Consider the following 24,984-nt stretch of genomic DNA (forward strand, 5'->3'; position numbering starts at 1 on the left):
CTTAATAACCTGCTCTAGGAAAGTGAGCAAAACCTGTTAAATTGTCATAATACCTTCAGGACCAGATCCCTCAAAAACAATGACAAGGAACAATTTAATAAACTACTAGGATAGGTAGACTGGTCTAATGTTATGGAAAGTGAGGGTGTTGATAGAGCATAGGAACTCTTCCAAGGTATATTTCTCAGTACTGTGGACAAGCTGGCATCCCTAAGTGAGGAGGATCAAACAAAGGACAGAACCCAGGATCGTAGGGAAATCTTCCTTCCATCACCATGAGAAACAATGCTCTAAAAGACTTCAAGAGGTCAACATTTCCAGATTCCTTCACTCAACACAAACACCTAAGGAATACAGTTCAAAGATCCAGGGCTCTCATTTATCAATGTTGCGTAGAAAAGATTCTCAATGAACTCGTACGAAGAACATTTAGAATGTTCACAAGTACAAAAAAGTAGGTATTTATCAAATGCTCGTACGCTTGATTTACACACACCTGTAAGTATTTTGCCTTGTTAAATCAGACACGTTCTAAAACACTGTGCTAGTGCTCGTGAAGTCTCATTTACATAAAGAACCACCCTAAATGACCATTTATGGTCACAAACCTTCCCTTTAAAGCTGCAAGAAATGTCACTAATTTCTGTCAGCCAACATGGAGAAATCAAAGAAGACAAAGAAAAAACACTTTTCGGACACAGAAATTGAAGATTTGATCACCGAAGTGGAAGCAAAACAAGCCATACTTTTCGGAGCCCTCAGCAATGGCTTGGCAAATAAGAGAAAAAATATTGCTTGGGAGCAGGTTAGAGCTGTGGTAAATTCTGCCTCATCTGAGTGCAGAACAGTTAACGAAATTAAAAAGAAATGGTTTGATTTGAAAACATATGCCAAAAAACAAAAATCCACCAAAGGGAAATAAGTGCAACAGGAGGAGTGACAGAGTGACTCTTCACTGTCTGCTATGAACCATCGCATTGGCAGCATGATTGGATAGACCTCAGTGTCTGGCATCATTTGTGATGGTGATACTGAGGACCCTCTTCCAGACCCTGAAGGAATACCAGATACACCAACTGATGATAAGTCAAGCTTTATTTTCGCAACCACATTCAGACATGAAATCTTGACAGATGTGGGTGATTTGCCTGATCCCCTCATCCCCAGGCCTACCAGAACGGTGTCCTCTTTGGCGAGCGCTTCAGGACTGACGCAGTCCTGAAACAACAAGAAGAGAACAAAACATACTCTTGAGGATGTATGCAATGGCCTGAGAGAGATAAATCAATCATTGAAAGATATTGATTGTGTCAAACATGTGAGACAATAAATTCTGGTGCAATGTAAATGTGTTTTCCTTGTCGATTTGATTACAATATTTGGAAGAACAGATACCTAAAACCGATATTGACTATTGTCCTCAGTGCCAGAGCTATGGGTGGTGGGAAACACTCCCTGTCAGGCATGGGCTCATCGGGTCTGGGTGGATCATTCAGTGGAATACTGTTTTTGATTGCAATGTTGTGGAGCACACTGCAAGCCTTGACAATGTAGCAACCCTAAAAAGGAAATTGTACATTTTATTACATTCACGTAATGGCATTTGAAGGAATGTCATTTCAGAGACAAACCTTGCTAGGCTGGTATTGCAGTGTGCCTCCTGTCCCAGACAAGCACAGCCAATGCCCTTTCAGCAGGCCTATGGTGCACTCCACTATTGTTCTTGTGCATGCGTGGGCTTGGTTGTACCTGGCCACTAGCTGGTTTGAGGGGTTTGTGAGGGGAGTCATCAGCCATGTTTTTAATGGGTAGCTCCTGCGGTTATGAACAGAACATTCAGATATTGTTTCCCAGTAGAGGTCTAACGAGGCAAATAAAATTGTGCAAATAAAGCATAAGTCACTTACCAATAAGCCGTCCATCCTCAACAGCTCCTTCCTGGAGGCTAAGGCCTACTGAACTGTTCTGCACAATTAATTATTCATGTGTCCAACCTGGCCATTTGTCCACTAAATTCAACAAATCCAAATGTGATTCACAGATGACCTGCACATTGACAGAATGGAAACATTTTCTGTTGACAAAGTTGAATTCTTTCCATTATGGTGCTTTTATTGAGATGTGGGTGCAGTCAATTGCTCCAATGACATTGGGAAATCCAGCTACGGTATGGAAATCCCTTTTCACTCTGGCCTGTTGCACAGCAGTGTATGGAAACTGTATGTATTGTGGGGGTCGATAAAATAATGCCACGAAGGACTGCAGGCAATATTCGGCTCATGGTTGGTTGTGAAATGCCAGACTGATCCGCAATCTCCCTTTGGAATGTTCCAGTGGCCAAAAATCCCAGGGTGGAGAGGACTTGGGTATGCACTGGGATGGCATTGGTGCGATTCGTCTCCCTTTCTAATACTGGAGAGTTGGTTGCAGAGATACAATAAAATATGCCTTGGAAAACGAAATCTACTAATAAGCCAAGTGTCGCTCTCAGCAAAAAATCTGCACGCTCATTGAAAACCCGCTCCCTGCGTAATGCAGCTTGTGCCAGATCCTCTAGCAATGCAAGATTTGCCATTTTTGACAAGTCACAATGCCTCAGTGTTGCCTTTTATATTATTTAACTGGTTTAACAAAATTGACTCCAACCGTACATTCCACTCTCTTTTTAATTTACTTTATTATTCAATTAGGCTTAAATGACTTCATGTTTATGAATTCGATAGCACCCTGAGAAAACTATTAGTAGCTTAAGAGTCTATAGAAGAAATACATGAATAAACTATTAATGTATTATCTTTTATCGTCATAGTTTATGATTTGGTCCAGTATGTCAATCCTTTCTCCATTTGGTGGGTGGTATTTCATAAGCAGTTAGACTTTTCTACCACAATGTGCTGTGTGTACGCATGGTCCGAGGTGTGCTTAAATTTACACACATTCTCAAGTATAAGTACAAATGGATAAATCCCACACTTTGCTTAGAAATGATCGCACGCATGGTTTACGTGTTCGTACGCAACATTGATAAATGAGCGCCCAGGACAATAAAAACGACCCCAGGGCCCTCTGGAAGACTTTCAAGGACCTAGGCAGTAGCAACAAGCCAAAAACAAAGTCAAACAGCATTGGACTGAATATCAATGGTACTGTAACCTTTGACAGAGCACAGGTGAGTGATCATTTAATGAGTTTTCCCCCACTATTGCCAGCAATCTTGTTGACAAACTCCCAGAATGCTCTGGCACCTTTGGAAACCATCATATACAAACCTATTATTCAGCTAAGGGCATCTCCGAAGGACAGTTTGCGTTTTCCCAGGTTTCAACTTCAGATGCTTAAAGATCTAGACAAACAGAAAGCCACAGGACTGGATAACATCCCAGCTAGATTCCTGAGTGATGCTGCTGATAATTTTGGACCTTATGTAACACACATCATCAATCTTTCAATTCAACATGGAAAGGTACCACCAGAGTTGAAACATGCAAGAGTTGTTCCTTTATACAAGAAAGGAAGCAAGGTTGAACAAGGGAACTACAGACCAGTGTCAATCTTGAGTTTGTTGTTAAAGGTTTTAGAAAGAGCACTCCATGAACAGATCATAAAGTACATTGATGACCATAACATTTTATATGACCTTCTGTCCAGTTTTAGACAATCCTATTCTACTGATACTTGTTTAATATAAATGACAGATTTTATCAAGCAAGTAATTGACAAGGGCAACTTCTGTGGTATTGTCATGCTTGACCTACTAAAAGCATTTGATACTGTGAACCATAAAATTGTGTTGTACAAACTGAAAGCAATTGGTTTTGCACCGACTCCTTATTATGGGTGGTCATACTTAATTGATAGGGTCCAAAGGGTGGATGTGGGCTGAACACTGTCTGATGCTAAGGAGATAAACGGGTCATCTCCACCCGGCACAGCCAGAAGAGGACTGGCCACCCATCATAGCCTGGTTCCTCTCTAGGTTTCTTCCTAGGTTTTGGCCTTTCTAGGGAGATTTTCCTAGCCACAGTGCTTCTACACCTGCATTGCTTGCTGTTTGAGGTTTTAGGCTGTGTTTCTATACAGCACTTCTAGATATTAGCTGATGTACGAAGGGCTATATAAAATAAACTTGATTTGATTTGTATCGCCCAGGGGAGCATTTTGGAGCCTTTGCTTTCTTTGCTCTACATAAATGATATGCCCTCTGCCTGTTCATGCCCTCTGTTCTGGATGATTCTGCCCTCTTGGTTTTACATAAGAAAAAGGATATTGTTGAAAAGACCCTATGCAGCAAACTGACTAAAGTCAGAAAGTGGTTATCCAACAGCAAACTGTCTCTGCATTTAGGAAAGACAGAATGTATCCCTTTTGGTTCTAAACACAACGTGAGAAACTCTTCCAACTTCTTGGTCAAGTGTAATGGTGTAGAGCTGAAGTAAAAATGCTCTGCTACATACTTTGGATGTGAACTGGACCAACACATGGCAGGTGAACTCATGGCTCTGAAGGTCATTGGCCAAGTTCCTGGATACAGAGACTATGAGGACCCTGGCAATATCTCTGATACAGGCCACTATGACTATGCTTGTATCGCATATTTCAGAGGCATAACAAAAAATCTTAAGCACAAATTTAAATGGCCCTAATCAAACTAATGAGAATTATGCTCATGCTCAGCCCTAGGACGGACATTGGTCCTAATAATTTCAAGGAACTGAACTGGCTTCCAGTTGATCTCCGGGTGGTGCAAATCAAACTGTTGATGTTTTTTTTAAAGTTATACATGACCTTGCCCCCAGTTACCTGTCTGGTTATTTTCATTTCATTAGACTCTCATAGCCATCACACCAGAGCCAGTGTTGCTAATATCAGACTCCTGCGCTATAGGAGCATGGCTGGAAAAAGCTATTTCCTTAACACTGGTGCAGAGGAATGGAATGGTGTACCAAACCATATCAAATCCATCCCTACACTAGAGAGTTTTAAGATAAAGCTTAAGAAATGCTTTATGGGCAAAATGCTTTAGAACTGCACAGGCTTAAATAAAGTATAATTGTTTCCAGAACGTTACTTGGTAATCTATTTTATTTGTTTTATGGTTTCCTCCCTATTGATAAGATGTATTTTGCTTTCATGTTATAATCTTCTATACCTTTGGTTTTCATGTATTTACATGAGGACCACAATGAAAATACATGTTTTTTAAATGTTTTATGTCATCCTCGATTATTTTAATGGCATAGTGCCATATCCACATGTGTAGTTGTATTGTTTTGAAATGGTCAAATAAACATAATCAAAACTCATCTGTGGCTGATGGGCATTAGCCCATCCAAAGGGAGGCAGAAGCAGCTGAAAGCAGGACAGATCTCCTCCCCCTCCTTTCCCTTGCATCACACTGCAACAATCTGTTTCAGAAGGAATGTTGTCACTGTGTATGTCTGGTATATGATCAATGTGTCTACACTACACTACCTCTCCAATAATACTCTCCCACACTAAATCCATATTATCGGGTCAGATGATCCATGTACATAGTCTACATAGTCTAACATTTATCAGATGAGCCATAAATGTTTAAAATATAAAAGTACTACAATTCATTTGGTAATTTCACAGTTTTACGATTGACTTTAATATAAAATTATCTGTCCCTTTCTACTAGTTTTTTGTTGGTTTTTACTCGGTCCTTCGAAGTAAAGTAACCAGTAAGCTCATCGTCCCCTAGCTCTCAACAGGTGATTGGTGCCACTCGCTGTCCAATCACAAACAGTCTGTTTGCCAACGCAAAGTTATGGCTTGGTCAGCTGTAAGTAACCTTTTGGGTGAACAGATTTTCCGCTACAGCTAGCTAGTTATCCCTTCCGACCCGACGTTGACAGCAAACTACTGAAACAACACACATAAAATGTTGCTACATTCTAAATACCGCATAGTGTTTGTGGATTGCGTGCTAGCCAGCAAGATAGCTGTACCAACCCAGCAATAACTATGTATGCGCGGTTTGCAATGGATAACGTTCGCTAGCTAAGTATGCTATTGCTAGCTGGAATATTCGTCATGTCGACTAGTTATCATCCTCCCTGGTAAGTAAATGTTCTTGTTTTGTCTCTTAGATCCTGTAACTATTCTAGCTACATTGACTAACACATTTAATAATTTACGTTTTTGAATGTAGTTAGCCAATACAATTAGACGTCGCCAAGACAATCGACGCCCATGCTGTTTTAAATCACAACCCTCGTTTTAAATACTACTTGGTGTAAAATAATCAAATGTGCTTCCCCATAATATAGCCAGCTACGTAAACTTCTCATTCTATATACGTTAATGTTGTAGCTATAACGTTAGCTACCTGCTAGCAACCGCTCTCGTTCTTGAGGAAAACTATTTGATAATAATTTCAGTAACTCACGTTAACGCTGCCCCAACATCTGCCTGACCATATTCGCTGAGGGCAAGCATTGAAAAATCATTCGTAAAGGCAGATTTTATAGTGGGTGGAACTCTACAAGAAGTTGGCTGGCTACTGTGCTGTTTGCTAGTCAACAACTATCTAACGTACTTTTTGATGACCGCTAATTTAGCTAGTTACAAATTAGCCAACCATTCGTAACCAAGTCAAGCGACCAAAGCGCAAATCTCACTAGCTCACTTTAGCTAGTTAATGTTGTAGTTACCAGTTTTGTGTCCGTCTCTAACTAACTGAAACGTTTGGTACATTTGATTCCCACTTGTCTAGAATCTGGTTGCGGCCAGCTCATTTCCTCAAATGGTCTTCTCTCTGTCCGCAGTTTTATTATCGACAGCAAAGTAACATTCGTTTACATTTTCTTGGCCATCATTGAGGGCGGGGTTTTCGTCGACTATGTGGTGGCGCTGTTGGCAAATATTTTTTAAACTAACCCAAGGTAGACCACAGCTTTTCGTTACCAATTCAGGAAATGAATCATAGTGGGCAAACAAGCAAGGTGGGCAGAGCCAAAAGCGAGCTAGCATGTATTTGCATATTTCCGTTCGAACGCCTACTCTGAAATGCGCATTTGCAGTAACTCAATTCGCCCTTGTGCTCTTAAACAACGCAATTTACTTAGGCACAGGGTAAAGTCTACAAAACTTAGTCCATTCTGTTCGTAACAAAGCTGTATTGGGATCAAATGTTTCATGGATGAGAACATTTGCAGAATGTCGGCCAAAATTCATCTTGCCCAATCTTCTCCCACTGCCGCCCACTGGGCATCCTTTCATCATATTTGGTGTTGAGTGGAAACGCCAACAGGATGCGTTAGATTTATACATAGTGAACAATCTGGGTCATTGTTCTATATGTGCTATATGTGCTGTTGCTCTCTCATTGAGTGGCTAGTGGCTACTCATGCACATGGCTTGGCTACATGAAATCTAGCTAGTAACTGTTCCTACACCATTGAACATTCTAGTACAGTTAAATAGTTAACACACACATGGACGCAGCGGTCTAAGTCACTGCATCTCAGTGCAAGAGGCGTCACTACAGTCCCTGGTTCGAATCCAGGCTGTGTCACATCCGGACGTGATTGGGAGTCCCATAGGGTGGATTACAGTTGGCCCTGCGTCGTCCCGGCTGTCATTGTAAATAAGAATTTGTTCTTAATTGACTTGCCTAGTTAAATAAAGGTTACACACACCACACTGACCAAAAGGTTAATTTTGTTGGAATTTACGTATGTCCCCATTACCAGTAAAACATAATCGAAACCTATTTCTTTCGCTTACTTGCGGTGCTATTTCGTTGTTCATTTGTTAAGTCGTTCCATTCTCAACCAGGATTTCTATGGAACGCCGTTTGGGTCTTGCGTGTCAAAAAATATACCCTCTTTGACGTGTCAAATAACACTATGGCCAATCAGGACTTGAATATGGCTGCACATCGCATAATAATTTAACGCGTTCATACATTTTTACGTAATTATTACACATTGATTACACTATCACTCGTATTTCATATGTCACAACGATTCATGGATACGTATGCTATGATGCTAGTAAAGTTGTCTCACGGACCTACAGTGCTGGTCATTAAAAAAAAGCTAGCTAGCTCATGGATGCAAACAATGTTCTTCTCCAAAAACATAGCAAAACCGCATCTCTTTCGGTTGTTATAGTTAGCTAGCTAACTATATAGCTAGGTGTCATCTAAAATAACCTTAATTTATAAGACAGTTCTTATTTGATTAATGGTGGTCGGGCCATCTATGGATGAGCTAATAGTGGACTTTGCAGTTAGACTTCAAAATGAAAGTATGGCATAATTCTACTATTTGTATTAATTTGCATCACTGTCAATTACATACTTTTATTTTGAAGGCAAACCGCAAATTCCACTATTGTGCCTAATCCTTATTGTGGCTAGCTTCACAACACATAACCCAGTCCGGTCGAGTGTCACTAGCCAGGTGAAGCTAGCTGCCTGCTTATAACGTTAGCTTTGGGCAACAGGGTTAATTAGCTGGCTAGCTATTTATTTTCATGAACTGAAGTTAAATTTCAGTAGGCGAACAACAAGTGGCAACCTAGATAATACTTATCATTGCTAGATTCCTAAGTCATTGCTAAGAATAGTGAAAGTGACTGCAGTTTCTACTGGTCATTGTTTTCAGGCTGGTTGTATTGGTGATATCTAGGTACCAAGCTAACTATCCCAGAAGTTGTGGTCAAACAAATTGCTTTATTACCAACGCGGTATTGTAAACTAGAGGTCGACCGATTAATCGGAATGGCCGATTTTAATTAGGGCCGATTTCAAGTTTTCATAACAATCGGAAATCTGTATTTTATTTTTTTACGCCTTTATTTATCCTTCATTTAACTAGGCAAGTCAGTTAAAAACACATTCTTATTTTCAATGACGGCCTAGGAACGGTTGGTTAACTGCCTTGTTCAAGGGCAGAACGACAGATTTTTACTTTGTCAGCTCTGGGATTTGTTTTTGCAACCTTCCGGTTACTAGTCCAACGCTCTAACCACCTGCCTTACATTGCACTCCACGAGGAGCCTGTGTGGCAGGCTGACTACCTGTTACGCGAGGGCAGCAAGAAGCCACGGTAAGTTGCTAGCTAGCATTAAACTTATCTTATAAAAAATAATCAATCTTAACATAATCACTAGTTAACTACACATGGTTGATGATATTACTAGTTTATCTAGCGTGTCCTGCGTTGCATATAATCGATGCGGTGCTTGTTAATTTCTCATTGAATCACAGCCTACTTCGACAAACGGGTGATTTAGCACTGTCGTTGCACCAAACCTAACCATAAATATCAATGCCTTTCTTTAAAATCAGTACACGAGTATATATTTTTTTTACCTGCATATTTAGTTAATATTGCCTGCTAACATGAATTTCTTATAATTAGGGAAATTGTGTCACTTCTCTTGCGTTCCGTGCAAGCAGTCAGGGGATATGCAGCAGTTTGGGCCGCCTGGCTCGTTGCGAACTGTGTGAAGTCCATTTATTCCTAACAAAGACCGTAATTAATTTGCCAGAACTGTACATAATTATGACATAACATTGAAGGTTGTACAGCAATATTTAAACTTAGGGATGCCACCCGTTAGATAAAATACGGAATGGTTCCGTATTTCACTGAAAGAATAAACATTTTGTTTTCGAAATGATAGTTTCCGAATTCGACCATATCAATGACCAAAGGCTCGTATTTCTGTGTGTTATTATGTTATAATTAAGTCTATGATTTGATAGAGCAGTCTGACTGAGTGATGGTAGGCACCAGCAGGCTCGTAAGCATTTATTCAAACAGCACTTTTGTGCATTTGCCAGCAGATCTTTTCTGTGCTTCAAGCATTGAGCTGTTTATGACTTCAAGCCTATTAACTCCCGAGATTAGGCTGGTGTAACCGATGTGAAATGGCTAGCTAGTTAGCGGGGTGTGCGCTAATAGCGTTTCAATCGGTGACGTCACTTGCTCTGAGACTTGGAGTAGTTGTTCCCCTTGCTCTGCAAAGGCCGCGGCTTTTGTGGAGCGATGGGTAACGATGCTTCGAGGGTGGCTGTTGTCGATATGTTCCTGGTTCGAGCCCAGGTAGGGGCAAGGAGAGGGACGGAAGCTATACTGTTACACTGGCAATACTAAAGTGCCTATAAGAACATCCAATAGTCAACGGTATATGAAATACAAATGGTATAGAGAGAAATAGTCCTATAATTCCTATAATAACTACAACCTAAAACTTCTTACCTGGGAATATTGAAGACTCGTGTAAAAAGGAACCACCAGCTTTCATATGTTCTGAGCAAGGAACTTAAACGGTAGCTTTTTTACATGGCACATATTGCACTTTTACTTTCTTCTCCAACACTTTGTTTTTTCATTATTTAAACCAAATTGGACATGTTTCATTATTTATTTGAGGCTAAATTGATTTTATTGATGTATTATATTAAGGTACAAGAAGTGTTCATTCATATTGTTGTAATTGTCATTATTACAAATAAATAAAATAATCGTCCGATTAATCGGTATCGGCTTTTTTTGGTCCTCCAATAATCGGTATCGGCGTTGAAAAATCCTAATCGGTCGACCTCTAATCTGTACAATATGCAAATTTCGGTCAATTTTGTTGCCGACTAACTGACCCTCATTAACCGGTCAACAAACGGTTACATTTTTTCCAAACAGTAAAATGGCGTGACCAACAGAAAATACTATCATAGATCTGTATGTAATGACAAGATGCTTATGTTTCCCCCCTAACAATGGGGGTAGTCCCAATGTGGGAAGGCAGGCGACAAGCTTATGCCCATAGAAACACATTGGACTTATTTTGGCGAGAGTAAAAGCGTGCGCTTCGCCTATAACTCTCTGATACTATGCATGCATACAAAGACCGGACATTTTTCATTAAGAGCTTAATGTAAACTTGCAACAAGTGCAAGCCTATTGTCTTAGTCAAAGGCTATGGCCTATTATTGAACATGCAACTCGTGTAATGAAACCGCTAATAAAACTTCCTTTTCAAGCATTTGCCCAAATGCAATTCACGGAAAACAGTTCTAAACTGTGCAGCTAATGAGAGCAGTTCCATATATAACAGAGATTAGAATCTCCATTAGAAATTTAGAGGGGGAATCTAATGCAACTACTATAATGGGTTGCTAATATGACTAGGATTGTGCCTTTTGGCTTCTGGACAACAAAAGAAAGTTGGCATAAAAACCAATAGAACCGGAGAAAATTGCTGGTTAATGGCATGAGGAAGTCTTTATAAAATAATTGCCTCCAAGTTTCTATGGGTGGATTTTCACAAGGCTACTTTGAAGCAAGGTAAGAAACCTCATTATTTGTTTAAGTAAAGTAAAACATTCAGGTTTCAAACAATTATACTGCCTCAAGCTCACATTGCAAAGTGGTGGCTGATAGTCAACGGTTGGCAGGCTATAGCCTATGCATGCGAATGGGGGGTGCGCTTTACAAGTTGAGATTGAGAAATAAAAATAGCTCCTCCATTCTAGAACTGATGCAACTCTGTTGAGGGTTGCAGTGATTTCACTAGCTGTGGTTGCTGACGCGTATAGGGTTGAATCATCCGCATACATAGACACACAGGCTTTGTTTTAATGCCCGTGGTAGGTCATTAATAAAAATAGAAAAGAGTAGCGGGCCAAAAGAGCTGCCCTGCGGTACCACACTTTATATGTTGAACATTAGAGAAGCTTCCGTTTAAAGAATGCCATATAGATTCAGAGCTGAGGTTGAATAGCCATAACAAGTTTTTTTTACAACACGTTATGGTCAATAATATCAAAGGCTGCACTGAAATCTAACAGTACGGCTCCCACAATGTTCTTATCAATTTCTTTCAACCAATCAGTAATTTGTGTCAGTGCAGTACATGTTGAGTGCCGTTCTCTATAAGCATGCTGAAAGTCTATTGTTCATTTGTTTGGAGAAATAGCATTTTATCTGGTCAAACACAATTTTTTACCTTAAGTTTGCTACGTGTCGGCAGCAAGCCGATTGGTCAGCTGTTAGACCCAGTAAAGTGTGCTTTACCATTTACCATTCTTGTGTGGGTTGTCTTGCAGTTGATGTAGCTTGTGTCATTGGGTCTAATCATGATGATTGGGGGGGATTATTTCACTTTTCATCTCCTTTTGTCTTTCCACTATCATCAAACTAATGAAATACATGTTGTTTTTGTATTCAACATATACTGTGTCTGCACAGCTTCCCAGGCAACCATCACAGGAGGAATGCTGTAATACAAAAACAGCTTTCCCAAGGCAAAGAAGGATATGCTGTGAAGTCTGTGAAGACAGACCCAACATTCTGTAAGTCATTTATTCATATCAAATCTGCATTAATTGTGCACACAGAAATTCCACATACAAACATTGAAAAGTTTCACAAAAGTGCCTGAACAAATATTGCATATTTAAATTTCAGCACTTGAAAACACAGTGTAGAATGAGTAGATTTCTACATTAACAAATTGATAGCATCATAAATCAGAACATTTAAATTCACTACATATTTAACAAACATTTGCCTTTTCCAAAACATTACAGGCTACGCAGACAGGCTCTTGGATCAATGTCCCCCTTGATCCAGCGCCGTATGTGGGGAAGCTGTGCGAGCTATCTCCCCCATGTAAGAGGCCTGACAAGGAGGCCATAGCTGGATTTGTCTCCCGCTTCAGTCTTGGGGGGGTGACTGAAACCAAGTGGGTGACTGACGCCTGCTTGATTGAAGCGGGGTACATGGGTCCCCCTCCTCTCCCCATCAATCTTTGTAGTTGGTTGCATTTCCTAAACCCTTAGTAATTCACTTTACTTGATATCACATAATTTTGTTACTTTTTATATAATTTTTCAAGCATTCGGACTGGAGATTTGTGTTACAAATTGAACGAATCAATGGGTCCTGCGCACTGTAGGGACACAAGGGCGGCCGAGTGCCTATACTAGGCTTATGGCTGTAATTATATTTTTATGTCAAATGTCTCAACATTATTTCTCACTTTTTTCTCATGTTGATCAATATTTTGGATATGCTAGCCTATTGTAAATGATCAAATGTCTGATCAATACATACAATTCTGAATATAGTCATTTACAATGCTAATGCAGAGGCACCAATAAATTGTCCAGTCCACTTATTGTATGCTGTTTGTCATGTACATTCCCTTACGTCTAAGGTGATTCAGGCTTTACAAATTGTTGTGACGTGTATCGGTGAACTATATTCTGTAATTTAGTTAAAACAATAGAAATACAATTGTGTATTGCTGCGGTTTGTCTGATATCCAACAGTCTATGATCAACTCAGAGCATTTTGCAGAGAAAATGGGTTGATGCATACATACTATTTAGGCTCGGAATGACGTGGCCCATTGTTTACCTTGTTACCTGGCAATGCCCACAAGGGTGTTTCAAACAGCTGTCAGTCAAGGCGAGGTCATGAATATAAGCTCTCTGCCCAAGATACAACTTCTTATTCTGAGGATTTTAATAGCATACAAATATTATGGGTTTTGGTCATAGGCTATTTTTACTTCGGAAATAGTATGACTGCGGGACCTTATAAACGTTAAAACGAGGGGGTCGAAATTGTACTTCACTCTGAGCCAGCCGTGTGCGAAGGTACCCACTGAAAACCCTATGGAGAGAAGGGTTTGAGAGCTAGGTTGGAGCATGTGCTTGCATGTCCAGTAGCTCTCTAGTAGGTTTGGGCCTACATCCTATCTTCTGATCAACAAATGATCTCTAACCTTAGCGGCATAGGTTTCTAAAGCTTGTGTTGGCATAGGTTTCTAAAGCTTGTGTTTAAGGTTGAGCATAATGTTGCTAGCAATAATCAGGATATTTTAGATTAACCTTTACTTGCCGATACTTTCTTTGTTCTCATTCTGTGAGAACTGTGTGTGTAAATATTGTGTGTGTAAATCTTTGTGTTTGGGTCACACTGACGCGCTGTCATACCACCTCTAAATGTGGCCAGGGGGCCTTCTTTCGGATGGGATGTTAAACTGGTGTCCTCTCTGTAGTCACTAAAGATCCCATGGCACTTATCGTAAGAGTAGAGGTGTTAACCTCAGTGTCCTGGCTAAATTTCCAATCTGACCCTCATACCATCACGGTCACCTAATCATCCCTAGCTTACAATTGTCTCATTCATCCCCCTTCCTCGCCCCTGTAACTGTTCCCCATGTCGTTGCTGTAAATGATAATGTGTTGTCAGTCAATTTACCTGGTAAAATAATGGTTAAAAAGAACATTTATTGGGAAGAGCGGTTGAAGTAGGAAATAACCAACACTGCGCAGTACTCTTAGGTTATGCCACAAGAGGGCGACATTGACTAACAAATGGGTCCCATAGAATTAGTAAACTCATCTTTGATACATTGATTCGTGATTTTCTTTTCATATTTAGTTAGCAAATGATTTTCACAACAGTCTGATGCACTTGTATACAACTATTCAAGTACCCCATCTAGAGTTCGTGCATCGTAACATTATACAAACTGTCAGTTGCTTTAGTTTATTTTACAATTCAAATTAAGTTATTGTATTCCAGTTTTTTGCAAACTATTAATAATCGCGCCAGGGCATTCTGTCGCCCTGTGCTGTAGAATAATAAAAAACATTTACAGCAAGTGATTTCGTTCGCGGGTAGCGCGCACTGGTTTGCAGCTGCCTCTCATAGTATGTGAATATTCATGCCAGGCAGTTTTTACGGTGGGAACGTGTGAGTACTCCCCTTCCCCCAGTACCCCCTCCCCCGGGCTCCGCGAGCGCGCACGCGTGCAAAACCGTGTGGGAATGGCTGTTGTGTGACCGGGGGTTGGGCCGCTAGGAGCTGCTAGAGTTTGTAATGTCCGCCATGTTGGCCATGGCGTATTGAACCAGGGAGAGCGGAGCCTCGGAAAAAAGAGACCGACAGAGAGCGATCAAAACCCGGGCCTTCCCGGCTCCGTTCGCATCTCCATATACCTACCCTACTACCAATCGAACGGTTGACTTCTGGCGAACATCACAGATCCATCCATGAGAACTCAAAGCAGTACTGTTGTGAACCTTAGGTTATCGGTTAGATAAATGCTGAATCTTACATTATAAAAAAAACATGAGTAAATTGTCGTTTCGGGCACGGGCGCTGGACGCTACCAAGCCTCTACCCGTCTTTCGCTGCGAGGACTTGCCAGACCTGCACGAATATGCCTCTATCAATCGGGCAGTACCGCAAATGCCAACTGGGATGGAGAAAGAGGAAGAATCGGTATGTTTTATCGCTGGCAGATTCATATTTGATATGTTTTCCACATTTTCACAATATGGGGGGCGTCGCTATCTTGCCTGCGCAACTTTGCACAAAATGGCGGCCATATCGGTTTACCGTGAACACGGTAGATAGCGACGAAATTTGCGTGTTACACCTACATTTTTCCATTAATCTAATCCTAACCGTGTATTGTTTTGAATTTGGGTTCGTTAGCCGTGTTGTGTCCACTTATTTCAAATGGAATTGTATTGGAAAGCACAAAGGGGTCACGTGATTCGTTTCGCATCCGCCATTTTGTTGACTTTCACTTTGCCAAAGACTGCTGGGGATGGGCTTTGAAGTGGTGCCCTTACCATGAACAAATACCAGGGGGAGACATTGAGTCGACATGTTTTGAATGGGCAACACATTTGGACAGATCGGTAAAACCGACCATGTACGTGTCTGTGGGAGTGTCACTAGTAGTAGTGTTGTCACGATACCAGAATTGATACCAAACCAGGTTTAATATCACGATACTCTATACCGAAACGATACCACAGCAAAGAAGAGGGTATTAGTTGTAGTCATAGAATAACCACTGACTTTTCCCCCTTTTTTTTCTCACATTGAACAATCTTATATAGTGTTTTCAATTTCTTTCAAAACATAAAACTTCATATTACCCTTACAAAAATAGATTGCTGTTTTTAAACTGAAGTAAAAGTATAGTCACTGGTTTTGGATGCAGTAATTGCAGAATAACTACAGTGTAATGCAGATACACAGCAAATTTACTGCAGTAAAAGAATAAAAAAATATATATATTGGAAGCAGTATTTGCTGCATTCTGCAGTTTCACTGCACTCTTTTTTTGTAAGGGAATATCTTAAATATTCCTTGTGCCAAACCCTGAGACTTGAAGCATACAAAATAATTGTACAATTTAAATCTAAACCGTTTTAAAATGTAATTTGATACATCTATGACCATATTGGGTCAACTGCTATTCATTAGACCTATGATTCATTACAGCTAAATAATTGAATGTATTAAATGAATAGTTTATTTCCAAAATGACAACACATTGAAGATCATTTCTGAAACTTCTATTTTGCAGTAGTCTACACACCATATGATGGATTTTACACAGCATAATGATTCCCAGGGTGCAATGCTCCGCCCAGGGCTGCTGGCTGGCTAGTGGCTACTGCTAGCAAGACCAGACAAAAGCGAAGTAGTCTAAATATATTGCTGTCATAGCTAACTTATGAGTGCATTTCACATTAATTTGGGGTTTTAGTCATATCAGGCTCACATGAATGTCAGGCTGAATATATGTTCATGTCATTGTCGCTTATGAACACTTTACATTTAGTTGATAGTAGAATGTTAATATGCAAATTAGAGGTTGACATAGTAACAGGACTCCCTCCGACATGTAGGATTCAGGCAATATTGGGGGGGGTATAAATATGTAAAGTGTGGTGAATTTCATATAATAATTTCAAAAAAATGATGCTTAATATAGTTTACTTAAAGATGCAATATGTAACTTTTTGGGCATTTTGATCAAATTCAGATAGAAATGAGTTATAGATCTTTCATTCTCATTGAAAGCAAGTCTAAGCATTAGCTCTGCTCTCTTCCCCGTTACTGTTTTTCTTTTGTAAACCAGCTTCAAACAGCTGCAAATAATGTTTTGGTTATGGAAAAGGGTACAGTGATTCTCTACACTAAACTTTCTTGTTTTGTCACACAAACTGAAATTTAAGTGAACTATTTTAGCAACCAGGAAAAGGGTGATTTCTGCTTTATTTTCTAATAAAAATGATTTCCTTCAGTCAGCACACACTCTCACCTCGCTCCAGTTGTAGTCATTTACTACTGTACCTCAGATGCACACGGAGACGCACACAATTACACATGTCCAATATCCATGAGTTCATCCGACTCTTGAGTAAGTACAAGGGCTGCCGTCATTGCCAAAATCTCGTAATGTGGTTATCAGCTGTGTACAGGCAACTGTCTCCTGAGCACTGAGCAGCAACATGGAGCAGTTGCTATGACTACTCAGAGCAGCTGTATTGCATTAGTAGAAACCAAAACTGTTCTCAGGGCATTTCTGCCGCTTTTGACCAGCAGAAATTACTTTTGCAGGTTAGGATTAGCTAAAATTGTCCCGTTGTGACTAACATCTAGCTACAATGAGGCTTGCCCAGAGAAAAGTTTTGGTTTCCACTTATGCAATGCTGCAGAATTGGGATGGGACAGGAAAGTTCCAGGGTTATAGAACTATAGCAGTATGGGAATTTTGTTGACAGGACAGAACAGGAATACATTTTTACTCTTGTGTCAAACTCTAATGAAATGTCACGTGTTAAAATAGTTTGTCGTTTGCAACTAAACCTTCCTTGCGCTGCAGTGCTTTGTAACACATTTTACATAGTTGTTTCGGTGGACTGGTCCTCATCTGCCCTGTAAGCAAAGTATTCCCATAGATCGCCTCTGGAGCCAGTTTTGTCAAGCTGCGGGTGGAGGTATGATGTTTTCGTTAGAAGCCGTGCTGTCAGCATTTTCTCTCTCTTGCTTCTCAAGTGGCTTGTGCTGTCAGCTGCATGCGGAAGCACAAGTAGCGAGCTTACTACTGCCCCCTTGAGAAGATTGAGAGACACATTTAGTATCGAACTGTTTTTCATGTTATAGTATCGAAAAAAACTAGTCAATCATTTTGATTGTGAACAGAAAAATAAGCATGTCTGCATTTTCTAATTCAGAAGTGTGCCCAGAAGCTTTTCTTAGCCATGTGTCTCAGTGACAGGAGTACGTAGAGATGGGATCTGTTGTTGGAAGTTTGACCATAGTCTAATTCTTCATTCAAGCTAACTACAGCTGACAGAAAACAAGCATTTTAGAAGCCAGTATTCATAAAGCCAGTATTCATAAAGGAATGCTGCTAGTTGTTAGATAGGTAGCTATGGAATGAAGTAGCAATCTATGGGTATAGTGAAGCCCAGACTCCTGAATGTAATATAGCTAGATCTGAGTTCAGGCCAGGGATTTGAACCAACATGATCTTCCAGTGCTTCGTTCTGAACAGAACCATTAAAAAAAAAAAATCTCACGTTTTCCGACCGGCAAAATACATTTCTAAACCGGTGCGAAACCCCACAAAGTACCGTTTTATCGTTCCTTTAACTTGTGTAATCACGTTTTTTACATTTAGCTCATTAAATGACTTCACTAATCAGTGCTGCTAGAGCAGGCAAGCTAGTTGTTTACATGCGTGATGGACAGACAAGTGCCACCAATGGTGCACGACGCAACAGAAATTTTGCGGGTGGAGAGCGAGCGAGAGTGGATTGAGGAGGCTTGAAGCGCGGCGCATCTTATGACATGCATTATCTGACTTAGGTCAACAGAATTATACCTAGGGAGGAACTTTGAATATCCTTTGAGCTCGCTAGCTAACAAAACATGTCTTTTTGTAGTTAATAAATCTAACGGGAAATGTGAACTATACCTATAGTATCCTTAACTAGCATTGGAAATGTTAATCCATTCTCCTCTAATTAATCTAATTAAAAAATCTCCATCTTCTGAATCACGCTTGTAACGTTTATGCTTCGGAGGGGGAGGCGCAAGTAGCCTGAACACACACTGGCAAAGATGTTCAGCTTGCATGCAGACACTGGAATACATTTGATTGACAGTGAAGGCTTTGCATAGGTGCTTTGTTTAGTGTTTTCTTTTGGGGGAGGGGGGGGCTAGAAAAAATGCCTGGAGTGTAACATAACGTTATTAACCGGTTCCCATGCTTTTGAAATAACAGTTCTGTTCCGGGAACAGTGTGGATAACCTTTTGTTCCCTGTTACATTTCTTTCTGTACCTTCAAAAAAAATGTTTTTGGTTCTGTTCTGTGAACCAGTTCCACCCCCTGGTTCAGGCTGATGCTGTGTGCACATTTTTTACTGTCGGGGGGTTTGATGCAAAACAACTTTGACCCAGTTTTGGGTTATAATCCAAAACAAACCCAGTGGCCAATTTTGAGCATTGTGTTATGGTCTGAGAGACAGTGGGTTATTGCCTCTTCATTACCTCACCAGGGCATCAGAGGGGGGCGTCTTGTGCTGAGATGCCTCAGTGAACGCAAACAGAGGAAGGGACTGGGGGTGCAGTTAATTTAACTATCAGAAGAATCCCACCAGCCCCTCTCTGTCCTGTGCTTTCTCTGTTATGTAACTGCTTGGAGTGACAGAGACCGAGGGAGATAGAGGCTGTTTTACTTCAGGGGCCCAAGTGATATGCAGCGTGGCTGCTTTGCTGTCTGACCCACATTTACACCAGTGGGAACTGGATGGGGAAACCCTGGATCTGTACCTAAATGGCACCCTATTCCCTTTATGGTGCACTACTTGTGAACAGGGCACACATTGTTAGTGGTCAATTAGTTCATTATGTAGAGAATATGGTGCTATTTGGGACACACTCTGGGAGCTGATTGACTTAGGCAGACTGGATGGATTGGTAGCTAGCTTCCCCTGACCAGGAACTGGTCTGGTGGTTTTAAATCTGGAACGCAAAGCTCTCTGGCTGGCGGGCTATTGTGAAACCATACCGGAATTAACAGTATGCATATTTTATACAGCTCAATGTTTTATGTAGTGTTTGTGGAATTTTGAAATGGAGGAAAGTGTTTGGCTGGATCTATAATGGCCATAATAACTTTCCCTTTACTGTCCTGTACCAAATTGATTGTCATTGTCTTGTGGTGGATTTGTCTTTGTACAGTTGGGCTACTTGGTTAGTGAATGGACTGGGTCAGTAACCAAGCGATCGCTGGTTCGAATCCTGAGCCTGCATGGTGGGAAAATCTGCAGTTCCGCCCTTGCGCAAAGCAGTTAAGCCCCGCACTTCAATGCAGAAGACACATTTCGGTTGAATGCATTCAGTTGCACAACTGACTAGGTATCCCCTTTGAGCGCTTGGCTATTATGTCCCATGTAGTGAACAATTTCAAACCCCTGCTTGCCTCGCACAGTTTGAGTTTTGTAATCCGTCAAGAGGAACATGTCAAGGACTGGGAGCTAGTGTTTCATGATCCTACGCATTATTACACCTAGCTAGATAACATCACAGTACACACAGCCTTATACATCCCTGCTTAAATGTTGAGATGCTGCATGATTGGAGTTCAGTGCACCTGCTACTTTACTAGAATTTACTATACTATTAGGTTACTATAATCTGTACAGAGATCTACTCAAATACTGAGCTAGTCCTTGATCAGGCATGTGTGGACAGTTTAAAAAAAAAAAAAAAAAAAATTGAGTGTAAGAAATTAATTTAGGGCTGTCACCGACTTAAAAAAAATGTAGACCAGGAGTCGTCTGTTCTTTCGACCAATCGTCTGGTCAACATTTTTACATGTGTATTTCTCCATATGGACATGCCCTATATGTTTTAATAAAATCAACAATATGTAAACTACAGCCAGCTTGCCTGATGCTTCAAGCAATCTGTGATTCAATAATTAAAACACAAATGACTCGGGGGAGCTAGAGAGCCTAACCAGAAGAAAAAAACCTGTTTCCGAACCACCGCTGCTGCTGGCTTTCGCAGATTCTGCCACTATGTTCCCAAAGTTGCCAGTAATAGTCTACACCAGGGGTCAGCAACCTTTTCCATTTGCAGTGCCAATTTATCTTACCATTTCAACCGATCTGCATGCCAGTTCTGATTTTCATATGCACATTTTCATGGAACAGTTTCATTTATTTTATAATAGTCTTCGTATCTCAATCATTGTCATGTGGTTAATCAAAATTGTATCTAAATGAAAATATACAAATCTAAAATTTAACTTCCATTGCCTACGATGTAAAAATAGCCTACATAAATCCAGCAAATAAAAACATTGCAGCCTGCAGGTAGAACATATACTGTGTGGTAGCTATGCATGGCCTGTGTGCAAGGAACTTGAAACATTGTATCAACTGTGTCCACCCCAAAAGTGAACAATCTTGCGACGTATAAAATGTTATGAACCCTCAGTTTCCCATGCCAGTGAGCTCCATACAGACAGCTGTATTTGCGCAAGGATAAGTAATCAGGTAGGCCTATTTTAAGACGTATCCGAGCATAATGTCCCCCCTTACACGCAGAGTGGTTATCGAAAGGGGGAGAGCTGGAAAGATTTTTCAAATTGACAATAGTTCTTCAATATAGGCTTTCTCAATGGATGTAAATTGTGATTGGGAGTCCCATAGGGCAGCGCACAATTGGCCCAGTGTCGTCCGGGGTAGGCCGTCATTGTAAATTAGAATTTGTTCTTAATGGACTTGCCTTGTTAAATAAAAAAAAATGTTTTTTTTTTATTGCCGTGCAGGCCAGGTAGCCTAGGCCTACATTTATGCGTAATCACGTGCGTCTCCTTACTCAACATTGACCGGAGCACTCCAAACAAAATGATTAATAAATTGACCACTTGTAAATGGAATTAAATAAACCAAAACTTTTCACAAGTGTTGCCTAGGTTGTGCGCTCCGCAAACGTGTCCACTCTGACAATGAACTTTAAAAGTAATAATAATGCAAAACAAATGATATCTCTAGCTTAGTCACCTCCCTGACCAAGGCGCCCCCCCCTCCCCAGATTGCTCAGTTTGGCAGGCGGCCAGCTCTAGGAAGAGTCTTGGTGGTTCCAAACTAATTCCATTTAAGAATGATGGAGACCACTGTGTTCTTGGGGACCTCCATTGCTGCAGAGTTTTTCTGGTACCCTTCCCCAGATCTGTGCCTTGACACAATCCTGTCTCGGAGCTCTACCGACAATTCTTTCGACCTCATGGCTTGGTTTTTGCTCTGACATGCACTGTAAACTGTGGGACCTTATGTAGACCTGTGTGTGTGCCTTTCCAAATCAAGTTGTAGAAACATCTTAAGGATGATCAATGGAAACGGGGTGCACCTGAGCTCAATTAAAAGCAAAGGGTCTGAATTCTCATGTAAATAAGGTATTTGTGATTGTTTTTAGTTTTTTTATATATTTGCGAAAAATGTAGAAACCTGTTTTTTGCTTTGTCATTATGGGGTATTTTGTGTAGATTGATCCATTTTAGAATAAGGCTGAAATGTAACAAAATGTGGAAAAGGGGAAGGGTTCTGAATACTATGTGTGTTTAGATATTTTATTGTCCTTTTATTTTCCCCTAACCCTACCAACCCCTCCCCTAATTGGAGTAAACTAATAGACTAAACTTATGCTTCTACTTCCAGCTTATACATACTATATACATTTCACGGACACAATAGTTATCTTTTTTTATTTTTTTATCCCATCCTTCAGCTACCCATCTATCTCTAAAGACCATCCAGTTCTATTTGCCATATAGTTTAACTGTGCTGTTTCACAAAAGTGCTGAACCTATATAGGGTTTCAGATGTTTTCAGAAGATGGGCAGGGACTCTGCAGTCCTAGTTTCACGGGTAACCTGGTTCTACCATTGGCGTGCTGTTGCTTTTCTCAAAGCAAGCATAGAAGGCATTTAGCTCGTCTGGTAGGCTCTTGTCGCTGGGCAGCTCTCGGCTAAGTTTCCCTTTTGTAATCTGATAGTTTGCACGCCTTGGCACATTCGTCGAGCGTCGGAGCCGGCATAGTAGGTTTCAATCTTAGTCTTATATTGATGCTTTCCCTGTGGTTCAGGCTAGAGTCGGTCGCAGCCTGACGTTCTCCAGAGAAGGGAAGTCTGGCTCTGGCCTGTTACTAATTGGTTCCTTATGCAAGATCTCACCTTGCCCAGTGTGTTCATTAGTGCACATTGTTTCTTGTAGGACAAATCCAGGAAGGTCCCTCCCTGTTTTTGGCCTGTTTGCTTCCTAGTTAATACACCTCGAAGTATTGCTTGTCCCTCGCCTTGGGTTGGCCATTATCATCATAGAACATGATGTAAATTGTGTTTCCTCGCATTGAAGAAAATGTGAGCTGGGTGTTGAGTCAAGATTTGCTTCAACTGAGAGAAATGAAGGCCCAAGACCGGTCTGTTTGTAGACTAACTTCATATACTAGCTTCTCGTCTTGCGCCGATGTACATCATTTGTTCTAAGAGATTAACAACATTAATTGGTTTTGGCAGCAAGCAGAAGGCCGTTTGTTGCTGAATCATTGGTATGTCACTTGGCTAGCCTAAATGATGTGCATTGATGGTGGTGCTACGTTACCTCTTGAAGGTAATGTTGCTCTGTCCTGTTGGTTGGAACCTTGCCAATTCATGTATTGAAGAGAATTGTTTAGGCTAACTGTTAGACACATCTTGTTGATTCTGCTTCCTCTGTCTAAACTGTTAAGGAAATTGACCACACCATGTGCTAAACCATATAAACATTTGGTCTAGTGAGTGACATTAATCTAGCCTGGTTGCCAGATTATAATCTTCGGGCAATTAAAAACAATGGGCAAGTGCCCTTGAGCGCCTAATGTCAATCCCTATGGTTGTTATGTAAGCTCTCGGTGATGGCTTTCCCCTGTGAATTGGACATGCCTACTCGGTGTGAAATGTTATCATAGTTAACCAGAGCACAGGCAGTCACAGTTTGCTTGAATAGCCCATCTGCTCTCTTCATCCCTTTGATTTGACCAGGTAAATTAACTGAGAATACATTGTCATTTACAGCAACGACATGGGGTATAGTTACAGGGGGGATGAATCAGCCAATTGGAAGCTAGGGATTAGTAGATGGCCATGGTCAGATTTGAGAATTGAGCCAGGACACCCCTACTCTGTACGATAAAGGATCTTTAGTGACCACAGAGAGTCAGGAAACACGTTTTACGTCCCATCCGAAAGACGGCACCATACACGGGCCAATGTCCCCAATCACTGCCCTGGGACATTTTGGATATATGTTTTAGACCAGATGAAAGAGTGCCTTCTACTGGCCCTCCAACACCACTTCCAACAGCATTTGGTCTCTCATCCAGGGACCAACCAGGACCAACGCTGCTTAGCTTCAGAGAGAGGCAAGCCAGCAGTGGGATGCATGTTGGTATGTAAAGGCTAGAGTGAGTCAATAGGACATATTGTGATGGTAGTTTATTTTTTATTGATATGATATGGTTTATTTGGATAATTGCTCGTGAATTCTAGGGCTGGGCATAAAAATAGAGTACTCGAATGGAGAAAGAAATCTAGTTTTAGAACACAAGGCCCCCATTGGAAAAATATGTGCGCAATTATCTAAGTCTATGCCAACAGTGTGTAACAATGCCTAATCTATCATAACCATTACAGATAACAAATCCTAATTGCTAAATTGCAACACATACAGTGAGCTCAAAGTATTGGGACAGTGACACATTTGTTGTTGTTTTGGCTCTACTCCAGCACTTATGATTTGAAATGATACCATGACTGAGGTGAAAGTGCAGATTCATCTTAAATTTGTGGGTATTTTCGTCCATATCGGGTGACCGTTTAGAAATTACAGCACTTTTTGTACATAGGCCCCTCCATTTTAGGGAACCAAAAGTATTGGGACAAATTCACTTATGTGTATTAAAGTAGTCAAGTTTAGTATTTGGTCCCATATTCCTAGTACGCAATGATTATATCAAGCTTGTGACTCTACAAACTTGTTGGATGCTTTTTGCAGTTTGTTTTGATGGTTTCAGATTATTTTGTGCACAATAGAAATTGTAATTTTGGAACCCCTTTTATTGTAAATA

General features: G+C 40.7%; 1 protein-coding gene and 2 long non-coding RNA genes across 5 annotated transcripts in view; 2 read left to right on the top strand and 1 right to left on the bottom strand.

The window, feature by feature from the left end:
* Window positions 1-1,107: 1,107 nt before the first annotated feature.
* Window positions 1,108-6,630, bottom strand: LOC120027957. 3 transcript variants are annotated; one of them, XR_005473358.1, is made up of 4 exons: window positions 6,413-6,630; window positions 1,908-2,046; window positions 1,396-1,815; window positions 1,108-1,218 (listed from the first exon to the last, which is right to left on the bottom strand). It is a non-coding gene; the product is annotated as an uncharacterized LOC120027957 (long non-coding RNA). The 3 variants fall into 3 exon arrangements; XR_005473359.1 differs by lacking the exon at window positions 6,413-6,630 and having other exon boundaries at window positions 1,396-1,559; window positions 1,632-1,815; window positions 1,908-3,989; XR_005473357.1 differs by lacking the exon at window positions 6,413-6,630 and having other exon boundaries at window positions 1,908-3,989.
* LOC120027956 lies at window positions 5,774-13,163 on the top strand. Its single transcript, XR_005473356.1, has 3 exons — window positions 5,774-6,083; window positions 12,228-12,331; window positions 12,569-13,163. It is a non-coding gene; the product is annotated as an uncharacterized LOC120027956 (long non-coding RNA).
* Window positions 13,164-14,842: 1,679 nt separating this feature from the next.
* LOC120027745 (enhancer of polycomb homolog 1-like) overlaps window positions 14,843-24,984 on the top strand; it is a 48,348-nt gene continuing 38,206 nt past the window's right edge. Inside the window, exon 1 of the mRNA XM_038972751.1 lies at window positions 14,843-15,278. Within this exon, the coding sequence (XP_038828679.1) occupies window positions 15,126-15,278 (153 nt within the window). The 5' untranslated portion in view covers window positions 14,843-15,125. The remainder of the gene's footprint in view (window positions 15,279-24,984) is intronic.

Source organism: Salvelinus namaycush, chromosome 33, assembly GCF_016432855.1.
Source record: "Salvelinus namaycush isolate Seneca chromosome 33, SaNama_1.0, whole genome shotgun sequence".
NCBI classification, from domain to species: Eukaryota; Metazoa; Chordata; class Actinopteri; order Salmoniformes; family Salmonidae; genus Salvelinus; species Salvelinus namaycush.